At 44.1% G+C, this 25,120-nt stretch overlaps 1 protein-coding gene across 1 annotated transcript in view; it reads left to right on the top strand.

Moving 5' to 3' along the window:
* LOC146865866 (adenosine 5'-monophosphoramidase HINT1-like) overlaps window positions 1-12,786 on the top strand; it is a 77,772-nt gene extending 64,986 nt beyond the window's left edge. Inside the window, exon 3 of the mRNA XM_085632716.1 lies at window positions 12,426-12,786. Within this exon, the coding sequence (XP_085488842.1) occupies window positions 12,426-12,590 (165 nt within the window). The 3' untranslated portion in view covers window positions 12,591-12,786. The remainder of the gene's footprint in view (window positions 1-12,425) is intronic.
* The last annotated feature ends 12,334 nt before the right edge of the window (window positions 12,787-25,120 follow it).

Here is a 25,120-nt window from a genome sequence, read left to right as displayed (position 1 = left end):
GAAGCCAGCCAATGGAGGAGAAGCTAAAAGAGAGGCGGGCTAAATAGCCACTCTAGAAAACATTAAATCTCCGACTTCCGGTTCTGCCTTCGGCAGACCGGTAGTCCTCGACCTAAAAAAGCGTCTACTTCAAACGGATTTACTTACGAAACATATGCATACACATTCTCGAGCTTTACCTATGTTTGTCCAGTCTTTAACTGCAGTAATTCTTTTTACTAAGCTTGGGATGTCTTGAATATACCTAATGCTCTTTTAAACAACAACCGACATTCCTACTTTATCCGTTTTTGATGGGTTATCAGTCTTCCTCTGTCTTTCCGCTTTGTTTCTCCCTCTCTTGCACTTGGTAAATATCTAATTCTGAAAAAAACAGTGCCTGTCCTAAGAAATGAGGGCCGGTGGCCCGGCTCAAATTCGGCACTGCATGTATGTGACACCAACAACGTTCTGTGTAAACATGCTTGTGTTCTGTCAGTGTGCTTTTGCCTCTCTTAGTGTTGGTGCGTGATTGGCTGCATTTCCAGTTGTCAATATGCCTTGATGTCTTGGGTCTATGTGCATAAATACCTATATGCAGGGTTGTCTAGTTTAGGGTTTCTAAGTGCGTTATGAATTTGAAGTGTTTATGTGCTGTTCTGGTACTAGTGTTTGTGAACATGCAAAGCGAAGTCTATGTGCATGCACTATCCAAAAGCCAAACCTATTGCTTTGTCAATGGTTGCTTAGTTTCAGTAAGTTCATTCTGGTCTCTCTTAATTATGACTTATCCTGTAACGATAATTAGTCTACCCTTTTGGTGAACTTTTGATATCGTCCTTCTGAAAAGTATTATTTAGAAAGCCAAATTAATAAGGGGCAGTAGCGAATTTTAAAGGGCATCTTCCCATTTTAGACTTTTCTTGAAGTAAAAAACAAACTAAACTATTAACATATATTGATGTTTGCCACTCGTGCATTAAACTTCCTACATTACAGGTTCATAGAAATAGTGTAGCATTATGCCTCATACCTGAATCTACAGGTGAGGATATGTATGTTTTACAACTGATCCCTGCCATAGACCCAACATTTATTTTCTTAGGTTGACCTTGCCAGCCTGAAGTTGTACCATGTTCCTGGTCTTCAGTTTTAGAAATTGGGTTTCTGTTTGGCAGAGTTATGCACCCTATCCAAGCAGGAACCACTATCCTAGTCAGGGTAAGTCACAATGCCCTAAATTATCCTGTGCCCACCCTCGGGTAGCTTGGCACAGAGGCAATGTGTAGTACTTGTGCAGCACTTCAAACAGTAACACAGTGAAAACGCCACAAAGGCTCCACACCAGGTTAGAAAAAAAGGACCTTTATAAATAAAGCGAGACCAAAACGACAAAAATGCAACGAAGTCGCGATATGAATTTTTAAACCGTAAATGCAAAATAGTGCTCAGAAGCAAAAAGCTCTGAAATGGATTCTCTGCTTGTGATGGGCCGGGCAAAGTCAAAGATTCTGGCAACCTGGACCCACTGGGGCTCGTTGAAACAAATTGCCCTGATTGATCCACGATGCGTCATCGTCGACGAAGATGCAAGGTGCAGCCGAAGCGATGCATCGTTGTAAAGCCATACAGCCAACCATGGCTGATCAGAAGCGGCACTTCGCACTCAGAATGCGAGGTATGACTGCTGCTCCCGCAGTAGGCGATTAGTCGATTCCGAAAGGCGATGCACTGGTCTGTATCTGCTCTGTATTAAGCAAGTCAACTAGCTCTTCTTGTATACATTTGCACCATCTGAGGTTTCTTTTTTGCTGACCCGACTTTTGCGATCATCTTGCATCTGCATATTCACTTCTAGGTTAGAAAGAGAATTGTGATTATTTTCTGGTCTCGACAATGTCATTCATATGAAACTGGGCCAAGGTTTTCAGTGGAATCTGAATATAGTCAGTTACTGACCTGAATTGACTGGCCATTCTAAAAGTTGGATTTTATAGGGGATTGTTTGGCTAGGTGTTTGTGTCTGGCTACTGCTCGTGTAGCTAAATCTAAAATTATTTTCCTCTGACTTCACCTCTGGTTTCATAACCATTGATGTAAGATGACCTCCGATTTTAATTCTGACATTGTCATTTGGAATTTGAACAAATGTTACTCCTCCCACACATCAAAGGGGCATTTTAAAGAATGGATCCTAACCCATGGCTATTGAAATTTTTGATTTGTTATTGGTTTTATCTGAGCAAGTGTACTCGTTAAATAACGATATGTTATTCCCTCTGGTGAGGGACTAACCAAAGAAAAGCCAACTTGATGAAATGCGAAAGCTGTGTTTCGAAATGTTGCAATCCTGACTGAATAATCGAAGGAAGTTTGTCAGGAAATTGCTAACTGATGATTTCAATCATATTATCAAGTGGTATAATTTACCGCCATCCTACGATCCTGAGAATGATTAACTCCAGTGCCTGGCTGTGGTTAGTATGGAGTAAAGAGAGGAGACTATTCGGAAGATGTGATAGAATTAATTTAATGGATCATAGGAGGCTGTCCACCATATTACAATGATCTTATCTAAGCTAAAAGAGAATTTGTTTTACACAATTGATAATACAGCTAATTCTACCAAGGAACAAATTGAAGAGTGAGATATATTCAATAGCACGCAATCTAAGTGATCACCCCTTTAGAAGCTAAACGAAAGAGTGTGACATTGAAGGTAAAATTGTTACATCTGATGTCGGAGCTTATGCAAAAGTATGCTGTAGGAAACAGTCTCAAATTAATGCTTTTGGAAATGGCCCTTTATGCATGGTCACCCCAAACGTTTTGCCTTCCTCCTCCCCTTTTTGCCTAATTTGTTTTTGTTGTCTTTACGATTCTGGGAACTTTACCAGTGCTAAAGTGCATTTGCTCTGTACTCAAAACATGGTAACATTGGCTTATCTGCAATTGGCTTATTTAAAATACTTTTAAGTCCCTAGTAAAATGCACTATATGTGCCCAAGGCCCTCAAATTAAATGCTACTATTGGGCCTGCATCACTGATGGTGCCACCCACTTCAGTAGCCTTTAAACATGGTTCAGGGCTGCCTCTGCAAAGCCAATGTGCAGTTGTAAAACTGCCATTTCGGCAAGATGCCGTGTATTTAAGAGGTAGGAAATGTACTTTTGAGATTTTCTTTATGTCCTGGTAGTTTAAAAGTACCAACTTCTTTTTTTACTACTGCTAGACCCATCTGTAGCTGTAGGTTAACATTGGCATTGCCTTAAACACCTTTAAGAGTAATTTCCAATTTGGAGCTGCTAGAAATTTGGAGTGTGGTGTCTCTGGACTCACAATTTAAAAACACAACCTATGGTGAAGTCTGATTTGAAATTGTAAGTCTGAAAAGTCCACTTTTACAAAGTGGGTATTTTTATTATTTTGACTAGTCTGTGCCTCTGCCCGTCTCTGTATACACGTCTGGGTTGGGTGACACCTGGACATTCTGCCTAGACTGTCACACAAAGGGAGATCTTCAAAGGCCTCTTTGACACCCCCCACCCCCGACAGGAACACCTGGGTATAAGTACTGGCTCTCTGACACCACCAAGTCATAACTTTGCTGAAACAAAGACATTCTGTAGGAGGGACTGCCAGTTTGCTACCTGCATTGCTGTCCTGGTCTGCGGATTGCTGTGCTACAGGAGAGACTACCACTTTGCAACGTACTCTGCTGGCCTGCTGCTTCTTGTCTTGGCGTGAGAGGAACTAAACCTGCTCTCCACATCCTTGAATCCAAGACTTTCGAAGTGGGCATCGACCCTACTGCTTGAAAAACTGACGCACAGTTTCTCCATGCCGACACATTGCCGTTTCTATGACTACGTGAGTCCCGACTGCAAAGCTCTGACGCAGCGCTGAATCTTGAACAGAGTCTGAGAGGCTCGTCTCTGAAGCGGTGTCCGAATTGTCGGGAAAATACCGGCCCATTGTCTGTTCCATGTCGGGGCTTTGCTCCATACAAGGTACTTTCCTAGCATGCCCTGCATGGGTCCTGTAGGCCGCCTTTCCCTTCGCGGATGGCCTGAACTTTGGATTTGCACCGGTCCCTCAGGCCAGAAAGTAATTTTTTCTCCGCTAGTGACTTCTAAGCACTGGTTTCACGTTTATTCTTTAAAAATTCATATCATGTTCTCCTTATTGAATTTTTGCTGTTTTGGTCTTGGTTTAATCAGATAAAAAATACTCTATTTTCAAAGCTGATGTGGATTCTTTTTGTGGTGTTTTCACTGTTATTGTAATTAAAAGTTTGCACAAATACTTTACACATTGCCTCTTAAGTTAAGCCTGACTGCTGTGAGCCAAACTACCAGAGGGGGAGCTCAAGTTAATTTAGGTTGTGTCTAACTTACCCTGTCTAGGATTGTGGATCCTGCTTGGACAGGGTGTATACTGTCAACCAGATAACTCAATTTCTAACAAATGCTCTTAATGCTACCTTCTTTCCTGGGTATCTTGTGTCCACCTAAAGCATTGAAGGAAGAACATGAGATGGTGACTCCACATATCTGAACATTATGTAAGATTTCTAGTACACTGACATGCCACTGTACTGTTAAAAGGCCAGCGTTGAGCTATTGCTCTATTTTCAAACATAACTTTGCTCAAAGGTTGGAAAAAGTGGCAACTAACCATTTGCAAGATTTTATTTAAAAAAACGATAAATGAAGTTCTGGGTGATAACGTTAGGCTTGCAACTGGACAGGAGCACAGAGACTACACTTATCCCCATTCAAATCATAGTCTGTAATCTAATTTATTCAGGTCATCCCTCTCTGTTGATACTTTCATAGGTGGTTTAATATGACGCCTTCAGTTGTTGGCAAATCAAAAATTCCCGCAGAAAACCAAAGTGTTACAAAACTGCAGCAAGGGTAGTTACAAACAAGCGCAGAGGAGCTCACATGATCCTAGTGCTTCAGCAGCTATGCTGACTTCCCTCTAAACTGCCAGAATTCTGTTTACAGTCCATGACATGAATGCATGAATTTCTTTTTTTTTTTTATTGAGGCTTCATTATACATGAAACCGTCTCTTGCCTTACCAACTGCTTAAAAATGTAATATTATACAAAATGTATCTATTGCACCAAGAATCATCAGTGTGGACTTGTCGTCAAGCCTTCTAAACAGTTGCCTGCTTCCAATCCAATGCCTTACCAGTTGGTTTAGGAAATTCGGATCAAGTTTTGCCATTTCGTGAAGGTGCAGAGGTTGAGCTTCATTTAGCATAAGCTTCTAGTTGCCTTTTTATGCTTGCAGCGCTTCATAAATGCTGGGGATTGATTGCTAGAGCCAATAACATCCTGACTCTTGACGCATTTGTTTTTCCAGAAGATTTCCTTTCTCCACTTTAGCTGCAAGTGGATGTCCTTGGATATGTTTATTACTCTAGTAGGGGAATTCCATGTATAGTCATAGGCACTATAGTACCACTCGCGTGCGGGGACCCCGCGAGCACTTCAGATGTATCTTAAGTGCATATTTTATGCCTTTCGAAGGAATGCCTGCAAAGACACTTAAGAGATGGACAATAAGGCAGCCTAAATATATAGGCTACACTGGCCGCATTCTAATCAAGAATTGAAAAAGGTAGCCAACATACTAAATTGGTGTTTTTGTAGTATTAAGCACGCAGAATAATCTTCACAAAATCCCTTTTTTCATGATCGAGTTGAAAGGAAAGGACAGAGTAGCCCTATAGGCTGCCATTATGTCTTTGAAAATAGAAGCTGTGCCTTTAAGATCCCAGAGACCACCAGTATCCACTCCATCATGCACAGCTAGTGGCAGTTACTTCAGTTTTTTTTTTTTTTTTTTTTCTTTTTTCTTTTTTCTTTTTTTCTGGCTCCTGCTTTCAGTACCCTGGAGCATTGAGCTCTACCAATTTGGTGTTTCTCTTCAAAATTCACTTCTGATTTTAGCAAATTACTTCACTTGCCGTCTTTGGTCTTCCTCTTAGTGTTTCTGTATTTTTATGACAACCTTTGCAGTTTTTCCTTAAAAAAATGCAGTCTCTTTTTGATAAGTGCCCAGACTGTGGTAGGAAGAAGGCCAAGACTGATCCTCAGTGTGCATAATTCGTCTTCTGCTTTTCATGTTCCTGATGCTTGTTACATCTGCAAAACCTTATTAAAACGTAATCTGTGTGACAGAGAGAAAATCCGGCTTCAGGGAGCAGAAGAGGCAAGAAAACAGCAGGTCAAGTCTTCAGGTGGGACTCCAGGTGGAGGAGAGGGTCATTCATCTACCAGGGCTCTGTCTTCAACCTCTTGGTGGGGGGGCTCCCCAACAGAAGAAAGGCTGAAAAACTGCATCCGTCCCGGTTGACGTCAAGAGAAGGTACAGCGCCCACCTGTTTGCCGTCGAACCAGGTCTCTGAGTCCAGTTGACGTTCAACGTTGAGAAAAAAATGAATCCTATTCGAAGCAGACGACGATACCACCTCCGGTCAGCGTCAGGAAGTCCGCCTCCGACCGTGACACCTCGTAGGTCGCAGTCGAGACACCTTGTCTCACTGGCAAAGTCACGAGATGTCGAAACTGCCCCGGCGATCGGCATCGAATTGTCATCGATCACGACCCTCCCATCGTCTGTGAACGCCGAGAGGCCGGCGCTCAACGTTCCAGCAAGTTCCTCCTTCGAGGCGATGTCTAAGGTCGCAGTCGACTAGTAGATCTACATCGAGGGAGTCAAAGATGTCCTAGGAAACTTTGACACCATCTTCAAGACTACGGGAGCCACGTAAGAAGAGAGGTATTTACACGTCCGATTCGGATTTTTCAGGAACCTATTCCCCATCTAGGCTCTCTTCTTCCTCAGTATCCTCAGCAGTCTCCAAACGTGCAACTAAGATCTGACTCCACCGACTCCTCCTCTACCACTTCCTCCACCATCTTCACCACGAAGACCGAGATCTAGATCCCACATGAGGCACCTTTCTTGTAGTCCTAGATCCTCTACTCATTCATGTCCTTGCGATCCTAGAGGGAGGTCTCATTCCAGACGTACTAGATACCTCCTTGTCAAGCCCTGGCAGATATTCACCTATACTGACTGATTCGCCTCCTTCACAGATCTCACCAGTTGATGACATTTCAACGTTTGTAGAGGTTTTAGTGAGGGGTGATTCCAAGTTGAACATACCAGTCTCCACTCCAACACCTACTACTTCCATCATATGTGAGACTTTGTAACATAAACAGGTGTCACATCCTTTGCTTCCTCTGGTGCCAGGACTGTTGGAATCGGCGATTGAGCTTTTCTAGACACCCTCTACAATTAAGTCTGCACCTTACAGGCTGCAGAAAAAATACTGTCCTCCAGAGCAGGATCCCTTAGGATAGACCCAGCTCCAGATTCTATTATTGTGGTGGCTGCGAAAAAGCGACATGCCATGGCTCCAACTTTGACAGTACCACCAGATAAAGAAAGCTGCAAAATGGATTTGGCGGGGAGGAAAGTTTTTAACACAGCAGCGACTGTCATGAAAGCTGCTAGTGCCACAGCCTTGTGGGGAGATATGACCCATCACTGTGGGAATCGCTCCAATGGTTTGCAAGTATCTCATTAAAATCCTCTGCTCTCTAGGGAGGTTGGCCGTAGAGTGTTTGATGGTTTCTAATCAAATTAAGTGCAGCAGCAGACACATCCCTCCCTGCTACACATGGGTATTGCCATGGCGTGCCATTACAGCAGCATTCATGGTTACGCCTTACGTCCCTTAAGCCTGAATCGCAAGAACGCATTCTGAATCTCACATTTTCAGGTATGACTCTTCAGCTCTTACGCCGACGAGGAGATGGCCAGGATGAAAGCTGAAATGGAGAGACTAAAAGCGGTATGCCTGGAGAGGCCTATGGAGCAGAGCAAATCTTTCTGTCTTTTTTGACGACACTACTCTACACAGAGGGTTGAAACCCCTCAGCGGTGTCGGGGCCGCCAGCTAGGTACTTGATCACAGTACCGACGTTCCTTCCAGCTGTGCCAGAGAAAACAAGACTAAGACCAGGCCAGCAGCCCGCTCCGTTAGGTAGGGGGAAGCATCAGAATTTACCTGACATTGGTGGCAAAAAATAACGCAAGACAATTGGGTGCTGAATATTGTTCGCAATGGTTTATCAGCCCTCCACTGTCAATACCACAAACAATCCAAATTCCAATTGTGCCAATTACGCCAATTACAACTGGAAGTGGACGTTATCTTAAAGAAAAAGGCAGTGGAGCCCGTTCCTCCTTTACTAGGTAGGGGGCTATACTTCAGATTCTTTCTTGTCAAAAAGTAAGACCAGAACAGATAGATCGAGATGGAGAGAGAGAGACCCCAAATCTACCCTCCGTTACATTGAGGAGGTGGGTTATGCGCAATCTACCTTCAAGATGCATACTTCCACATTCCCATCGTAGTCCAGCATCACACATTCTTGAGGTTCAGTGGGGAACAACCACTACTGTGTGCTCCCATTCGGCCTGAAGTCGGCACCCAGGACTTTCTCGCAATGCATGGCGGTGGTGGCCGCGCATCTGAGGGAGCACAAAGTGTCCGTCTACCGCTATCTAGACAATTGGCTAATCAAGGCATCCACTACTCAGGAAGCTCAGCTGCATTTCAATTGGACTTCTGATCTTCTCCTTCGGTTGGGTCTTCATATCAGCCAGGCAAATCCCACTTCGGTTCCCATGCAGTGACTGCAATATTTGGGAGCTTCAATCGATACTCGCATGGCAAATGTGTGTCCTTCGGAGGAGAGATGCTTATCGATCCTTCTGAAGTCTCAGGCTCTCATGACACTGTCTTGCCCGACTGTGAGAAAGGTATCCTCGCTCCTGGGTTTGATGGAATCCTGCATATTCCTACTCTGAATGCACATCTCTACATGAGACCTCTGCAGGAATGCCTGGAAGATTAATTAGATCAATGAACAGGAGACTTGAAAGACCGAAATCAATTGTCTCAACACGCCTTCCGGTCCATCAAATGGTGGTGCTATCCCACCTATCTCCTACGAGGGATCCCATTTCACAAGCAGACGCCTCTTCAGACCATAATCTCGGATGCCTCTCTCCTGGGATGGGGTGCCCATACAGGTCAACTTCAAATCCACGGAAAACGGTCACACAGGGAATCTACTTAACCACATCAGTGTGCTAGAGCTACGAGCAGTTCACATGTCGCTGAAAGTTTTTCGTCCATCACTCGACTCTAACTCCCTGCTTGTACAGACGGACAATACAAAAATGATGTACTACCTCAACAAGCGGGGAGGCTTGAGGTCCAGACCTTTGCTTCGGAAAGCCCAGATGATCTGGAAGTGGCTTCTGGCCAGAAACCTGACCATAACAGCAACTCGCCTCCCAGGTGTTCAAAATGCTCAGGCCGACTCTAAGCAGACTCCTCCAGGAAAACCATGAGTGGGTCTTAAACAACGCCTGGTCCACGATATCTTTGGAATATGGGGTGCTCCAGAGGTCCACTTGTTTGCCACTGCAGAAAAAAGCAAATGCCATAACTTTGCTTCAAGGTACTACCAACCGGGAACGTTTGGGAATGTCTGGCAGATTTCTTGATGCCTTTCCTCCAGTTCCCCTCTTCCCAGTAGTCCTTATCAAGCTGGCACAGTCGCGGACCACAATGATTCGCCTAGAGTGGTCATGTCCATGGTGGTTCACGGACCTCTTTCACCGGGCTGTCCGTCCACATTTCAGGCTTTCTAGCCGATCAGATCTACTAACGAAGTTCAGAAGCCAGATGTTGCACCCCAACCTTTCCTCTTTGAATTTGGCAGCATGGCTCATGAGAGTAAAATATGGACACTTGAACTTACCCTAAAGCTGCATAGACATCCTCAAAGAAGCTAGACGGCCATCCACGCAGTCCGCCTATGCTCATAAATGGAAGAGATTCTACATTTGGTTCTCATCAAAGAATGAGGATCCTACCTCTTGCCAGGATAATGTCATCTTCCCAGATTTACTTCATCTGGCACAATCTGGCCTTCAATTTTCTTCCATTAAGGTTCACTTGGCAGCCCTTACTGCCTACAGGAAATGCCCTTCACAAACTTCCTTTTAAATAATTCTTGTCATTAAAGATTTCCCAGAGGCTTTGAAAGGTTTTTCCTCCCATTAATAGTCCTTCTCCTCCCTGGGAACTTAATGTGCTACTTTCTCGTCTTATGCAAGAACCTTTTGAGCCCATACATCTTCTCTTCAGCATCTGTCTTGGAAGACTGTTTCCTTGTGGCGATTACTTTCGCCTGCAGGGTTAGCGAAATCCAGGCACTATGCTGTAAACAGCCATACAGTTTTTCACGCATCTAATGTTTGAGGACTCATCCGAAGTTCCTTCCTATGGTGGTGTCGGATTTTCATGTGAACCAGACTATTTCCTTGCCTACCTTTTTCCAGCATCCATCTACCCCAGCAGTAAGATCTCTTTATTCCCTAGATGTAAGACAGGTTTTTAAATTCCATTTAGATAGAACTAAGGATCTACTGAGATATGACCAGTTATTATGGTTTCCTCCATACTGGTCTGGCGAATTCTAAGCAGTCCATCTCTAGATGGATTGTTTTCTGCATCCTTCTCTTACCAAAAAGCTAATAAATCCTTAGCTAGTAAACCTAAAGCTCACTCGACTAGAGGGAAAGCAGCTACTGCGGCGTTGCTTCGTAATATTCCAATTGCAGAGATTCGCAAGGCTGCTACCTGGAAGTCAGTTCATACTTTCACAAGATGCCAAGGCAGATGCTCAAGTGGGACAGTTTTCCATTTGGAACCTGTTTGCTTAAAACTACATATCTTTCTCTGTCCCTTCCACTGCTTTTTTTTTTTTTTTTTTTACACAAGGATGGGCTTGCTAATCTATTCATGTGCTTATGACTGTACTTGGAAATCCCCTACGAGAGAAGGAACGGTTTCTTACCTGTATCTCCTGTTCTCTCGTAGGGGTATTTCCATGATAAGTCCTGAGCAACCCTCCCTCCTCCCCGGTGGAATAGACACAGGGATCCATAACACAGAGCATGCATTCTCTTCTCATCGCCCTCAAAAATCTGAATTAACTGCCACTGGCTGTGCATGGTGGAATACTGGTGGTCTCTGGTATCTTTAAAGTGCAGCTTCTATTTTCTGAGACATATAATGGCAGCCTATGGGGCTACCCTGTCCTTACCTTTCAACTCTATCATGAAAAAAGGAATTTTGTGAAGATTGTGTATTTAAAACTACACAAATTTAGTATTTTTATTTAGCTTCCCCTTGCTTCTCTTTTTTTTATCTCCATTTCTCATTGAGACAGTTCTGCTGTGCCCGTTTATTGCCTGTGACATTGATTGGGCACGCAGCCAAGCTTCCTTTTAATTATTTTTTGCTTTCAGGGGCCATTCTGTTTCTTTCTTAGCTGTTATTTGTGCATATGTTGATGTAGTCCACGTTGTGAACAGATTCTTCTTTACTGTGTTGAGGCATTAGTTTGGGGATTTGGTTTAGAATGATTTTCCATCTGCCAAATATCAGATGATCAAATTACCTCGGTTATGTAGCTGACAATCAAGATGTTTCAGTCCCTTCCAAGTCCCAATCTTTAACCAAGTCAGGAACTTGCATGATTTTCCAATTTGGAAGTGTTCTCTAAAGAACTCCTTGGCCGCCTGTAATTTTCCCAGCCAATCATAGACCATACTTCTTAGATCTTCTATGAACTGTTCCTGGTTTCTTAAAGGTAGGTGGCTACTTGCATCGTATGGCAGGTGGTCAACAGAATGTGTGGCAACACTTCGATCCTGACTACCAGTTGTAATTAATTCTCTGCTCTCTGGTGTATATACACTGCTGAAGCTTTGGTCTCTGGTCCTTGGATCCTGAAAGTCACAACCCTTCCTTTCCCTCCACCCCACCTGTGTCATTTATTTTTTGGGGGGGGTCTCTGCTTGTCTGTTTTGGTTCTCATTCATCATTAGCTCTGCTAAAGTTGCATAGCTTTCTTCGTGGGGACTTGCTCTCAAGTCATATTGCAGCCATGTGCATGAGGCCTTTGTTGTTGTGTTGAATTTTTTGTGTTAGTTTGTATTTATATCCTTGAATGTCTATAATTGTTTTGTTGTTGTCCACATTTTTCATGGTGTACATGCTTATCTATTGTGTTCCTTTCTTTAAATAATCTAGGGCCAATTTTGTATTGTATTTTTTTAAAACTCACAAATTTAGTGTAACTACAGTCATAGGAATGGATTTTTATATAAATTCGGTCATTTTCAACATTCTTTGATTTATTTTCGAGTTGATAAATTGTGTCCATTTGCATCAATTTAAGGAAACCAATCAACCTGCATATTCACTTTTAATTTTATTTATATGAACAAGCAAAATTGTAATATGTTTTTCCCTCCTGTCCTTTCAGCTTCTTGGACATTTAATGATTGTTGCAGCAAAGTGTGCTGCTGAATTGGGAGTATCCAATGGCTACCGACTGGTGTTGAATGAAGGTCCTGATGGCGGACAGTCCGTATATCACATTCATGTCCATCTTCTTGCTGGTCGTCAGATGAGCTGGCCTCCTGGCTAAAAAGAGTGTCTTATCAATGCCTGAAAGCCCATGTTGCTCTGGTTGAGTCTATCATTTGCCTCATGTTAAGTGATTTATGTTTTTCGACCCTTACTTAAGATTCCTTGACTATGTGGTTTCACTTGATACATATCTCAGAAATTGCAAAATCTAACCTGAAGTGATTGACCTATTAAATAAACATGCTTGAAGACCAGTAGTATAATTTATTTTTTTTAAAGAAAAATGTCCGTAACTTCCTGTTATTTTAAATGGTTTGCTCCATCGGAATCTCAACATTGTTTCACTGCACACGTGGCCTGTGATAAATGGAAGCCACGTGGACCTGTAAGTTTCAGTATTGCCCCATATCCTACTGCAGACCACCAAGAAATAATGTAATTAGTTGAATGCTTGATGTAAGCATATGCAAGTAGGCTGCTTATGGGATGCAACAGGCTTATGTTCATTTATTTGCAATGATTCTAAATGGACATTTTCCAGCCTTTTCTAGTACTGTGATTGTAAATAGGCCTGGGCAGTGAACTTCACTCCGTTTGCAGAGTTGCACTCCGCGGAGTGCAGAAAACTCCGTTTGGCGATGTGCAGAGGTGTTTTTTCTCTGCTCGTGATGGCGAACGGTAAGTTCGCGAGCTGGCGCTCTGGTAGAATTTCTACCCAAGCGTCAGGAATACCAGCACAAACTGCAGTTTGCACTGCACTCCGCCACTCGCGTAACTTCGCGGTGTTTTTTTGTAACTTTGCGGAGTTCCTCGTAGCAAAACTATGCGAACTACGCCCAGGCCTGATTGTAAAGAGTAATGTTTGTGGTATGTTTCAAATGTTTTACTCTACTTTTCTTCAAAACTACACAACCTCCACGAAGGTCGGTATGATTAAACTGTAAATAAGTAGCTTCCCCATAAGGAGCTTATTCCAGCAGATTGACGCTTTTCATAAGGAAGTGGGCGGTGGTTTAGAGGGGCCGGAAAGCGTATACAGCAATCTACAAATATTTACATTGCACATGGCCTCCAGAATGTGCACAAACACACACCAGCCACGGAATAGAAAAGTAATATGGTGTTCTATTTCAGTTCACAAATACTTAACCTCCCTTGTTCTACAGCTGTTGGAGTCATTGTTATTGTTATTTCATTTTATAAGGCGCACAGCTACCCAGAGGTTTCCCGGCTCTGCCAGACACGAACAGAGTAGAAAAGGAACTACTGATTGAATAAACACGTCTTTAAACATTTTCAGAAATTCGCATAGATGGTTTCGTTGCGCAGTGACAATGGGATATAATTCCACAGAGGGGCCCAGACAGGAAAAAGACCGGCCACCCATTCGCGACAGTCTAGTCCTGGGAATCGAAATTTAAGCCAGAGTGGAAGAGTGAAGAAGGCGCGATGGATGGTAAGGGTGGACTAAGGCATTCAGGTACTAAGGAGCCGTGCCTGATTTGATTTTGTACATATAACTCGGGGCTTTGAATTTAATGTGGTTCTCCACTCTGAGCCAGTGAAGGACCCGGAGCAAACCTGAGATGGGAACCCTTCTCGGAACCTGGCAGAGCAGCCTGGCGAATGCGTTCTGTGCCGCCTGGAGTTTACGTGTCACCTCCTTATTGTCTCCTAGATACAGAACGTTGCCATAGTCCAGCCTGGAAGTAATAAGAGCCTGGACCACTGTTCTTTTAGTGGGACCAGGCAGCAGTATCCAAACAATTTTTTTTGAGCCACTTTAGAATGGTGAAGCACGTTGAGGCGACCTGGATCGCTTGTTGCTTCATTGTTAGCTGGTCATCAATGATAACACCTAGATTACTGACGTAGTTTGGGGGAAGTGCACCCATTTCATGAGGCCAGTGCTGAGTACCCCAAAGATCTTTATTCTTCCCCAGAATTAGTACTTCAGTCTTTTCACCGTTAAGTTTTAGCAGGTTGGCTTGCATCCAACCTGCAATATTCCGCTGCCCCGACTGGTGAGATGATAGCATGGATGCCCCTTTTGTGGTGAGGGAGAAGATTATCTGGGTGTCATCGGCGTAGGAGAAAATAGACAACCCAGACCCTTCGGCGATCATCGCCAGAGGTCTAACGTAAATATTGAACAATAGCGGGCTAAGACTGGAGGCCTGCTTTACCCCATGGGGCGAAGCATTGGGTCTTAGAACTGGCTGACCGAGAGAAGACCTGGAATGTACGATCGGCCAGAAAACCTGTGACCCAATTTAGTGCTGCACCAACAACACCCAGTGATTGTAAAGCTTCCAATAACACTGTGTGCGATACAGTGTCAAAAGCAGCACTCCTCAAGCAATACGAGTGCCACCGTTTCACCAGTATCAAGACGTTGGCGCAATGTTTCTGTGAGTCCAAGGAGAGTAGTTTCTGTAGAGAAACCAGCTCTAAAACCGGACTGAGGGGTGCAGACATTTTTGGGAATCAACAAAGTGCATCAGTTACCGGTTAATGTGTGTTTCTAATATTTTAGAGAAGACCGGGAGTAAGGAGATCAGACGAAAATTAGATGGGTCTGCCAGGTTAGCATTGGCTTTTTTTCAAAAGGGTGAGGACCATGGCGTGCTTCCATTCCGATGGAACAATTGCTTCCTGTAAGGATGCATTGAGCAATTCCATAATTAGCTTTAGAGACGACAGCTCCAACTTCTGTAGTACGGCAATAGGCAGGGGATCTCTAGGAGAGCCTGTACGGCAATAGGCAGGGGATCTCTAGGAGAGCCTAATTTAAGGCTATCTAAAAGCTGTGTAAAGGAGGTTATATCAAGAGGCGACTAATTCTCCAGGGGTATTGTAGGGTGCTACAGTCTGACAATCCAGCAAAGCAGTACTTCGCGGTGTTGGAAGGGAGATTTTCGTTTGCTGTGCCATATTTGCTGTGTCGGCCGAATAAATCTTTTCCACTTTACAGAGAAACTTGGCTAGATCATCACATTGGGATTCGGTGAGTATGGGGGGGGGGGGTGGAGAGGTTGGCAAGCCACACAAGATAGTTCTTTAACCAATTTAGACAAGGTTTTGGAGCTATTATGTGCCGTTGTGATTGTAGCGCTCACTTATTCGGCTCGGGCAATATTACAGAGAGAATAGTAGTCCTTTTTTGCCAATTTATATGCGAGTTTGGAATCTGGTGCATAGTCCTTCCTCCTCTTTTTAATAGAAGATGGGAGGCATGTTTCAATGGATTTTAAAATCCAAGTATTGATGGTGTCCGGGTCTGACAGACCAACTGAAGTAATGGCAAGAATATTTTTTGCTAGGAGCTTGTTGAAAACTTCTATATCTAATTTCCTTCAGTCTCTAGACTTCGGCTTTATACCCAGAGTTGGTGTAGGTGCATTCTGCTGTTCCTTCCTGACCCTGAAACCGACTAAAAAAAATTATCTGACCAGAGTACTGGAAGAGGTGCATAGCAGAGAATGTTAGATACATTTGAAAACATAGGGTCCAGTAAGTGGCCCGCCACATGGGTGACGCCTGAATTACAAAGTAGAATATTTATTGCTGCTAAGTCAGAAATAAGTAAAGTGCTTGTCGTACAAGTTAGGCCACCGAAATGAATATTCAGGTCGCCTAAAATGGTAAAGTTAGCAGCGTCCAAGAGATGGGGGGGGGGGGGGGCAATAAGGTCAGAAAAGGATGTGGCCCATGGCCCGGCGGGCCCAGGTAGGCGGTAAAGCAAAATCGCTGAGTGTGTAAACTGGGGGGGGGGGGTCAAGGCAAGCTTAAATAAGCTGGCCTCGCATCCCTTAAAGGGTAAGTCTTCCAGTTTACACGTGTACAAGTTGTTATAAATAACCGCAATGCCACCTCCCGTTTTAACTCCCTGATCCTTACCAACTATCGTATAGTCTGGGGGGGGGGGGGGGGGGGGCAAAGCAGACGCTACATCGGGACCTGAGCTCCCATGCAACCACGTTTCGGTGGGGCAAATAGCATTGGGCTGTTCATTCATCAGGAGGTCAAAGATGTCTGTCTTATGCTTGGGAAGCGATCGGCAATTAATATAGAAAAAGGTAAATTCCTTGAGATGGTGCCCTACTTTTAGCAGGGGATTTTTCCTGTGTATCCTTATTGCTAAAAGCTGTGATAGTTGTGCTATGTCTTTTGCAAGACCGTGTATCAAAAGCAAAATTGCAGCTGAGACGGGTAGAGCCAATAGTTTCCAAATTAAAAATACATTGCAATCAAGCTTCACCCTCCTACTGAGATCCAACAATTGTTTACGGGAGTAGCTAATGAAGGCCCTCACGTTGGAGCAGGGGTGGTGGACGCTTGCCCTGAATGCCACCAGCTCCCTCCACTCAATCGGGAAAAGCTGTGGTGGACCGGGGAGTGGGGCGGAAGGTGCCTGCTTATCCGGAGTGAGGAGAAAAGAGCGAAGTGGCGTGAGCAGGAACCCCAGCTATAGGTAAGTTAAAGTATAAAAGCGAGTGTGGCGAGGTTAGAAAAATGAAAGTGCAAAAGCGGCTAAGTTAAAACTTTGCGGTATCCCTTACAAAGTAATGCAGGTGAAGGGCAGCAGAAGTTTTTAACAAGTTCAAATTTTTTAAAGCCAAGGTCACAATTAAAATACGTGAACACGTTAAGCAATTATAACGGAGAGTTTGGCTTCTTACTCTGTCCGCGTCGTTGGTTAGTGTTTCTATAATGCTATGCAATGTGGTTAATTACTTGGAATGCAGCACATTTGGTGAGGTGGTAGTGGTCGTAGGGTGGAGTGTGGTAGCCTGGCAATTTTCACAAGGTGGGTGGTTAATTTCAGTATCACCAATTCAAATACAGGAATACATAGTTTGATGGTGCAATATTCAGTCTAGTTAGATCACGAAACCGAAGCCCAAACTAGTCGTCCAGTTATTGACATATAAATTACAATAGAACCCATTATCATACATGCAATATATATATATCGGGCCACTGAAAATACACAATTTTGCAGTTGCAGCGTATACCATGAAATCTTTGATTTACTGCACTTGCACACAATAAAAGTTAAGCAAAAATAACTTGTTTCTAGCACAAACTGATCACAATTTACTGAAAACGCTGTACAGTGCGTTGTCCAGTGGGAATACACTTTGCTAACATTATTTGCTGTATTAAGAGACGTAGCAATTACCAAGGAGGTGACCGTTTTCCCAGTGCCTATTGTTGAACACAGTTGACGGACTACGATAATGCTTTTGGCTGCACAAAAAAAAAATCCATATGTATTCGAATGTCATTGAAACAGGACTGAACGAATGCTTCCTTGTTTGTTGTGAAAATGGTTTTCACCTATGCAAATTCATCCTACAGCACAGAAATTGTTGTCAAAGCAGCAGTTATGTTCATTTGCGGCCTTATTTAGTATTTGGGTGAGGCGCGACATTCTCCTGATGTGTGAAGTACAGAACCTACCTTACCGAGAGAGTGACGTCCTGCTGAGAAGAGCCCATATCTCAAAGATTCACTGACCCTAGTCCGGATATTAAGGCAGGGCAGTGCCTTAAGGTGTGTGTGGGGGGGGGGAAGGGGTCCTAGTGGTTAAAGAGACAGCAAGACCATGTACCAGTGTGCTCATGTCCTGATGTAATGGCCGCTAGTAACTAGCAGTGACAAATGTCTACCTTCACTTAAGGAAGTTCACTCGTGATACTATTGTTCTGCTATTCATGTGTGGTAGAGTGCAGCTAAATGAAGCGCTTTTGTGTTACCTCTATACGTTTTTAATCCACTCCAGAGTATTTTTTCATAAGATTGCGGACAGATGTAAAACATTATTTACCACCACACAAATTGAGGGAGGTAAATAGCGTTAGGGCAAAAGTGCAGACATCCTATGACCGTAACCATACAGAGATTTAGTGAAGTGTGCCCATTACCCCCAGCACTTTATGGGACTCCATACGAAAGTGAGGGCACACCAGTGATGAGGAGCTCAGGACACTGATTCAAAACTCGATGCTCCCTCCCCAGAAGCTTTAGTGATTCATCCTATTAATTTTTTATGGAAGATAGCATATTTATTCTGGAGTATTACAGTCCAGCTATCCACAGGAATACGTACCGACTTTCGCTCCCTAGGTTAGAAGATGACAGAATTGGTCACCCTGTATGCAAAGCAGAAAGTTTTCTCCTAGAAAACTACCTAAGTAAACACAACTTTTACCTGCACCAGTACCAATGCTTTCTTTGTAGATCAGTGAGAATTTTTTCAAAAATAGCAGATGTTCTGTCCACTCCTAGAGGGCCTGGAGCCTTTCTGCACTCCAAACGGGCATACTGGACATTTGTCACACAATAAGGCCCTTAAAATTTCGAGGGAATACAATAATTTTACACTTTTTTTTTTTTTTTTTTTTTTTTATATGCTTGGAGGTAAAGAATTTTATTATGTAATCATTACATTTATGATATGAACTATTGTGTTACGGGGCTATCCTAATGGTAATGGGTGCGTACAGAAGTCATGCAGTCTAAACTTGGGTGAAACCCAAAACAGATGGTCCGAATAACAGAGAAACTCCACTTGTTACAGGAAATGTGTAATGTGTCCTTGTTTGCTACTGATTTTCAACTTTGTGCGTTTTACTCAAATTATTTTACACTAAGCTACAATTAAAGGGTGAATAAAATAATATTCCTTACCTTTCATGGAAAAAAAAGATTCATTATTGGTCAATATAATTTTAAATGAGTTGCTGAATGGATATTGAACATAGGCTGCATGTAAAGTAAATAAGTAAATGCATTTATAGAAACAAAGGATTATTGACATGTGGTTACTGAAATGGTGGTTCTGCTGACCCTAGCAGGCTCCCAACCTTGTGGTGGCTCCTAATTGGAGTAAGTCACTGTTAGACCCGGCCTCGTGGCATGGCCATCCCTGTCCCCGCACCACATATCCTGACCCCTGCACCTCATGCAGACCCCGAGCAGACGGCCTAGCCGATCCTCCCCACCAGAACACACGCACACCCGACCCGGACTTCCCCCATCCGTGGCCTTCCTCCTTTCGGCCACACCGGGCCTGCGTGCCCACTTCATGCACCAAGATGGCCGCCCGGCCCCAGCGCGACCCTGGCCTAGAGGCACCACTCCGGCTGGAGGACATCGCGCTCCCATTGGGATGAGAGAGGGAGGAGCAGTTTCCATCGCACCTCTGAGCTCCCCCGGGAAGGTGGGTTTCGATCGGCCCTCCGGCCTCCCCGAGGGCTGGCTCCACGCCTGCTGGGTGTCTGGGACTCCTCCCAACCCGGCCCTGAAAGGATCAAAAGACAATGGCAGGAAACCACGACAAGCGACCCCCAGGTGACAAGACCCCTGCCTGGACAGACTCCGGACATCAAAGAGGAGTCGACCTATAACAAGGGGTGCTCTGGGACTATCGGCAGATTCGCCTTTGGAAACACCTGAGCCCTGCTGAGTGACTCGCGGCTCCCTGAAGATCGTAAGACCTCCGAACTTGTGCTTGAGCCCTGCTGAGTGACTCGCGGCTCCCCGAAAGATCGTAAGACCTCCGAACTTGTGCTTGAGCCCTGCTGAGTGACTCGCGGCTCCCCGAAAGATCGTAAGACCTCCGAGCTGGTGCTTGAGCCCTGCTGAGTGACTCGCGGCTCCCACAGACTCTCCTGGTCCCGCCGGATCCCGACGACGACAAGCGTATCCCCCAGCTCGAGGATTGTGAGCTGTGCGCCGGGTACGCCCCTGCATCTGATCCATATCCCCAAAGACTGTCCCGCTACCTCCTACCCCCCTCCGAGACTCTGTGAGCCCAGGCTCTACTTGTATATATTTGCCTTGCTGATCATAAAGCTCCTACGACTCCGATTTGATAAAGATTTGTTCTTAAGAACTCACGGTGTGGCGTCTTTGTCGTGTGGTGCCGAGTGTACGATCCTAGATACGAGATTCCTCCCCTGAGGAGTCTCCCGCCAGTGCCTGGCTACGATACCTCGAGGGTTGGTCTCAGGATAAACAAGGCCCCCTCCGGGCTCCTCTGAGGTCGCCTTCTAACAGTCACAATTTGCGACCTACCTCAATATTTATAAGAAGTCGAATTACAACCCACTCAAAATCAGAATTTTTATGAACTGACCTATTAGCACATAGCTTGTTTCATCAAATTATTTACTGGTCACAAATACTTCTTGAAAGTTGTGACCTGTAAATAGTACCCTGGCCACAAAATCTTTCAGAGACCAGCTAAGTTTGAAACCGAGGACTGGCAAAACTGGTAGGTCTCATGACTAGCTCACTTAAGCGTTCATTTATTGGTAATAGATGACAATTAAATTGAAACAGTCACACCTTTTATTTATATTGCTTAAAATGGCAGTACTATAGTGTTTAGCACTATATTAAAAATATAAAGAGTCTGACATTCTGCGCAGAGAGAGGGCAGTATTATAAAGAGACCAACTGCTCTGCAATTACAAAAGAGGTCCTGTAAAGAGACCCTGCAGGATACAGGGAAATGGAAGATGTGCACTCCTGGTTAAAGGACGAGAAGGGTCATCATCCCTGGTTTACAACACACTATTGTGAACGTGATAACATTTCCTCAGTTTCTGCAGCCACTTTTATAATCCTCATACACTTTCCCCCAATACAAGATTCTAAAGTAAATATTTTCTTTCTCTGTCAAATCAAACGAAGTTACGAGTTATCAGTGCTTTATTTGCAAGGTGATTCCTTCCACCTTCCCATTTCCTACTACAGTGCAGCCTTGTATGCTGCACACATACAAAGGGTTAAGAGAACAAACCTAGGGACAGCTACCTTTGCCAAGTTGGACAACTGTTTAACAAAATAGTGGCTACTTTCATGCATTCCTGTACTCGCTGTGCCACTGGAAAAAGCCACACCGACTTAAGAGCCCTAATCAGCGCGAAACCTATTTTGTGTTGTGCTCGGTTTCAGGCAGGACCTGATCTAGCAGTTCGAGCTAGCTTGCTCCTATTGGAGCAGGGTTGAAACTTATTTGCATACGACTGGGTCCCAAAGTAGGTGGCATAGTGTGGAAAATTACGATGAATTGGAATGGAGCCGGAGTTTTTTCCAGTGGCTGAGAAATTCAAGCATTCCACCCATCACTTTTTTTGTATACTTGAGTGCTATTTTGCAAAAAGCATATATATATGCTATCACAAAGTGGCCAAGGCCAAATCTGTTCGAAACCAAACGACTTGTAGACTGTTACAACACTGCTCCAAATAATTACAAGCATTGGCATAGCCAATAGGTCTCGCCTTTGGGACCTTATAAGTGTTTAGCCATGCAACAGTTGCATAACTAAATACTTATAAGGTCCCAAAAGCGAGACCTATTGGCTATGCAAAGCGGCCGCGAAAGTGATCGCGATCACGATCAAACCTCAGCGCGAAACCGAAAGTAATTGCGGTAAAGCGCAGCGCCCCCGCACATGCACTGTGGCTCTAGGCTGGCCTGGTAGCACTTTTTGGAGCCCTCTCAATAAGTCTCGCCAGACCAGCGCATGCGCTGGGTCAGGCGAGACCTAAAAAACCAACGAGTGTCCGCATCCTCTCCAGGTGGCCCTTGACTGGCAAGAGTTTCCTGTGTGTTGCTTTCCCAGCAGGACCCTGAATCGTTGCCTTTGCGGCTTCATCAGCCAGTGAATTCCCAGCAACGTGTATTCCGATGACTCCATGTATGAATTACATGAGCCCTTTGAGAGACTGCTGCTTGCCACATATACCCCAGGAGATAAACCGAGTAAAAACACCTTAAGAGTATTGTGGGACTACAAGGTCCGTTTAAGCACAATAGGAAATGTGTTGGCATAATCCGTGTTCATAACAATAGTTAATTTTGCGGTTTCACATTTTTAACTGCTTCGTTGCTGAGGCTTTTCTGGCCCCAGTGCTGAGCCCTTCTTTTTTCTGCTTGTGCCACTTTGTGCTTAAACCTTAGCTATTTTCTCCCAAAAATGTGTTCCTTTCTCCCCACATGTTGCATTTTCTAAATGTAACCAAGGTTTGTGTATTTTCCAGGAGAGAACCAAATGAAGTGCCAAATGATATTTAAAAAAAAAAAAGGTATTTTTTTTAAAGGCTACATCAACAAAATGTTTGCTATCCCCCCAGCTTTCAGGAACAGGCATAGTTGTAGAAAAAAGTCAAATTACCACGGTTTTGGTGTTTTTTGTTAGTGGAGGTCCATAGTTCCTATTTTTTTGTGCTTTCACCCTACTTGCAGTTTGTGGTGGAAATGGGTGTCCACCTTGGATAAATCTTGAATGCTAGACATTTATGAAAACTAGACCAAATTACAAATCAGCAGTGTCATTTGTGTAGGTTGTCAGTGGAGAAACCTTGAAAATATTTGTTGAAATAAAAATAATGTAAAATAGGAAACGTGGAAATAATGAACAACGTTTCTGTCTGTAATAGTTTGCTCCAAAGGCCGCAGGCAAATATAGGCTATGTTGGTTGTCCAAAAACGCACAATACCCAGAGCTAACCACTAAATTACAGCTTAGAATGATACTTTCATAGTATACCGACTATGCTCCAAATTTTTTCTTTTTAATGCGCCCGAGCTACTGAGTTTAGTAATCGAGGTGATTCTGTTCCCTTGGAGTCTGTATCCTTATTCATAGAACTATTCAATTTGTATCTCAGGGGACTTCATCTGATCCAAAAGGGCGGTTGCTTGTAGGTAGGACTGTTCTAATAGTCATTGCATATGCACCAAATACTTTTTTACAAACAATTATATTGTGGTCTCTGTGCAAATGAGTAGACATCAGGCTGATTATGTTTTACTGAGTGGTGATTTTTATTATCACCTGTATTCCCGCTTGCTAAGCCACACTAAAGGCATTTGGTGATCTCCTTGATACCTTTCAACTCGCTGATGCGTGGCGCTATTGCCATCCGCAGGGGAGGGATAGCATCTACTCCACTCCGCACAATGCATGGACTCATATTGATTACTGTTATTTGTCACTGGGTGCATTGTGGCTCACTGATGTTCCATACCAACCTGCAGATCACACCCCTGTCAGGGCCATGCTCCATATCAAACCCACATATTCTGACACTGGCGTTTCCCCGAGATTGTGCTACATGATGCAGTTTTTCGAATGGAACTCTGTGCAACCATTGCAGAGTATTTCACGTTAAATGCTGGGACTGTAAAGACACAATCTACCCTCTGGGAGGCCTTTAATGTGTATATCAGAGGTGAGTGTATTGCTAAACACACAGTGGTCCTTTGCAGTATAAGGAATGACTTGCCTACTGTAGAAGGGGAAACTGCGCGATGCAGCTATGTAGGAAATGTTGGCCACTGGTTCCACACACCCCTCCATGACAGATTCTCACTCCTGCAGGAGTTCCGGAAGCTTGCTGCACAGGAGGTGGCTTTTCTGAGTAGGTGTGCCTCCCGGGTAGACGGTGATGGCTCTGCCCTAGCTGACTACCAGTTTGAGAGAGCCATGGTCTGGGTTGGAGCTGCCCAGCAGCACTTCCCTGCCCATCCCCACCCCAGCCGAATTACCTGTGAGGAAATGCTCCTGGGTTGGATGGGTTCATGGGTAATTTCTATAAAGCGTATGACTATTTTGGTTGTGTACCTACTGAATCTTTTGAATTGGATGTCCTCTTCCCACGCCCCTCACCCCCAACTGCTTCAAAGCAGCCATGCTACACAAGCCCAACAAATCTTCCCAGCTATGCACCTCCTACAGACCCTTATCACTCCTAAATCATGACACTAAAATCTTGTCCAAAGTCATAGCCTCATCCCTTTCTCTATTATGGACCTTAAATCTCCCATACAATCGGTTTTTGTTCCTAATCGCCTCACCTCATTTAACCTTCTCATGCTTTTTGCAGTAATAAATCAGATCTCTACCACTATTCCTGCTGCAGTCGCCTTGCTGGACGTTGAGAAAGCGTTCAACTACCTTGAATGGTCGTTCCTCCATGCCACATTAACTAAACTGAGAATTCCCAATGACTTTCAGAGCCTTATTATGTTACTCTATAAGACTCCTGTTGCACATCTCAAAATCAATGGTACCCTTTCTGATCCATTCTTCTTGTTGAGGGGTACCCGGAAGGGATGTCCGCTCTCCTTGCTTTTATTTTTCATTGCCATGGACCCCTTTGTCCTTCATCCCCAAGAAAGGCACTGGGAGAGGGGCCTCTGTTTTCATCATAGGCACCTGTTGACCTACCTTTATGCTGAGATCTGGCTTTCAATCTCTCACCCCCCACCCCTTAAGGAAGTGGTGCACTATGGGACTTTTTCAGGTTTGTCAATAAACTGTAAGCAATCAGAGCTGTTTCCGCTCTCTGACAGCGCTGTACCGTGCAACCTTGAGGACCCATTCCTATGGTACACTGACACCTCCCCCCCCCCCCCTTCCCCCTATATTTAGATTTTTTTTTTTTTTACATAGACTGCACTGCGGTGATGTGGTGTAACTACGGCCCGCTATTGATAGTCTCACGAGACAGATAGAACGTTGGATTAAATTGCTATTGGCAAAGGCGAGGTGCATTGCTATAA

The sequence above is a fragment of the Triturus cristatus genome, chromosome 2_1 (assembly GCF_964204655.1).
Source record: "Triturus cristatus chromosome 2_1, aTriCri1.1, whole genome shotgun sequence".
Classification (NCBI taxonomy): domain Eukaryota; kingdom Metazoa; phylum Chordata; class Amphibia; order Caudata; family Salamandridae; genus Triturus; species Triturus cristatus.
This window is presented reverse-complemented; position numbering and strand designations above follow the sequence as displayed.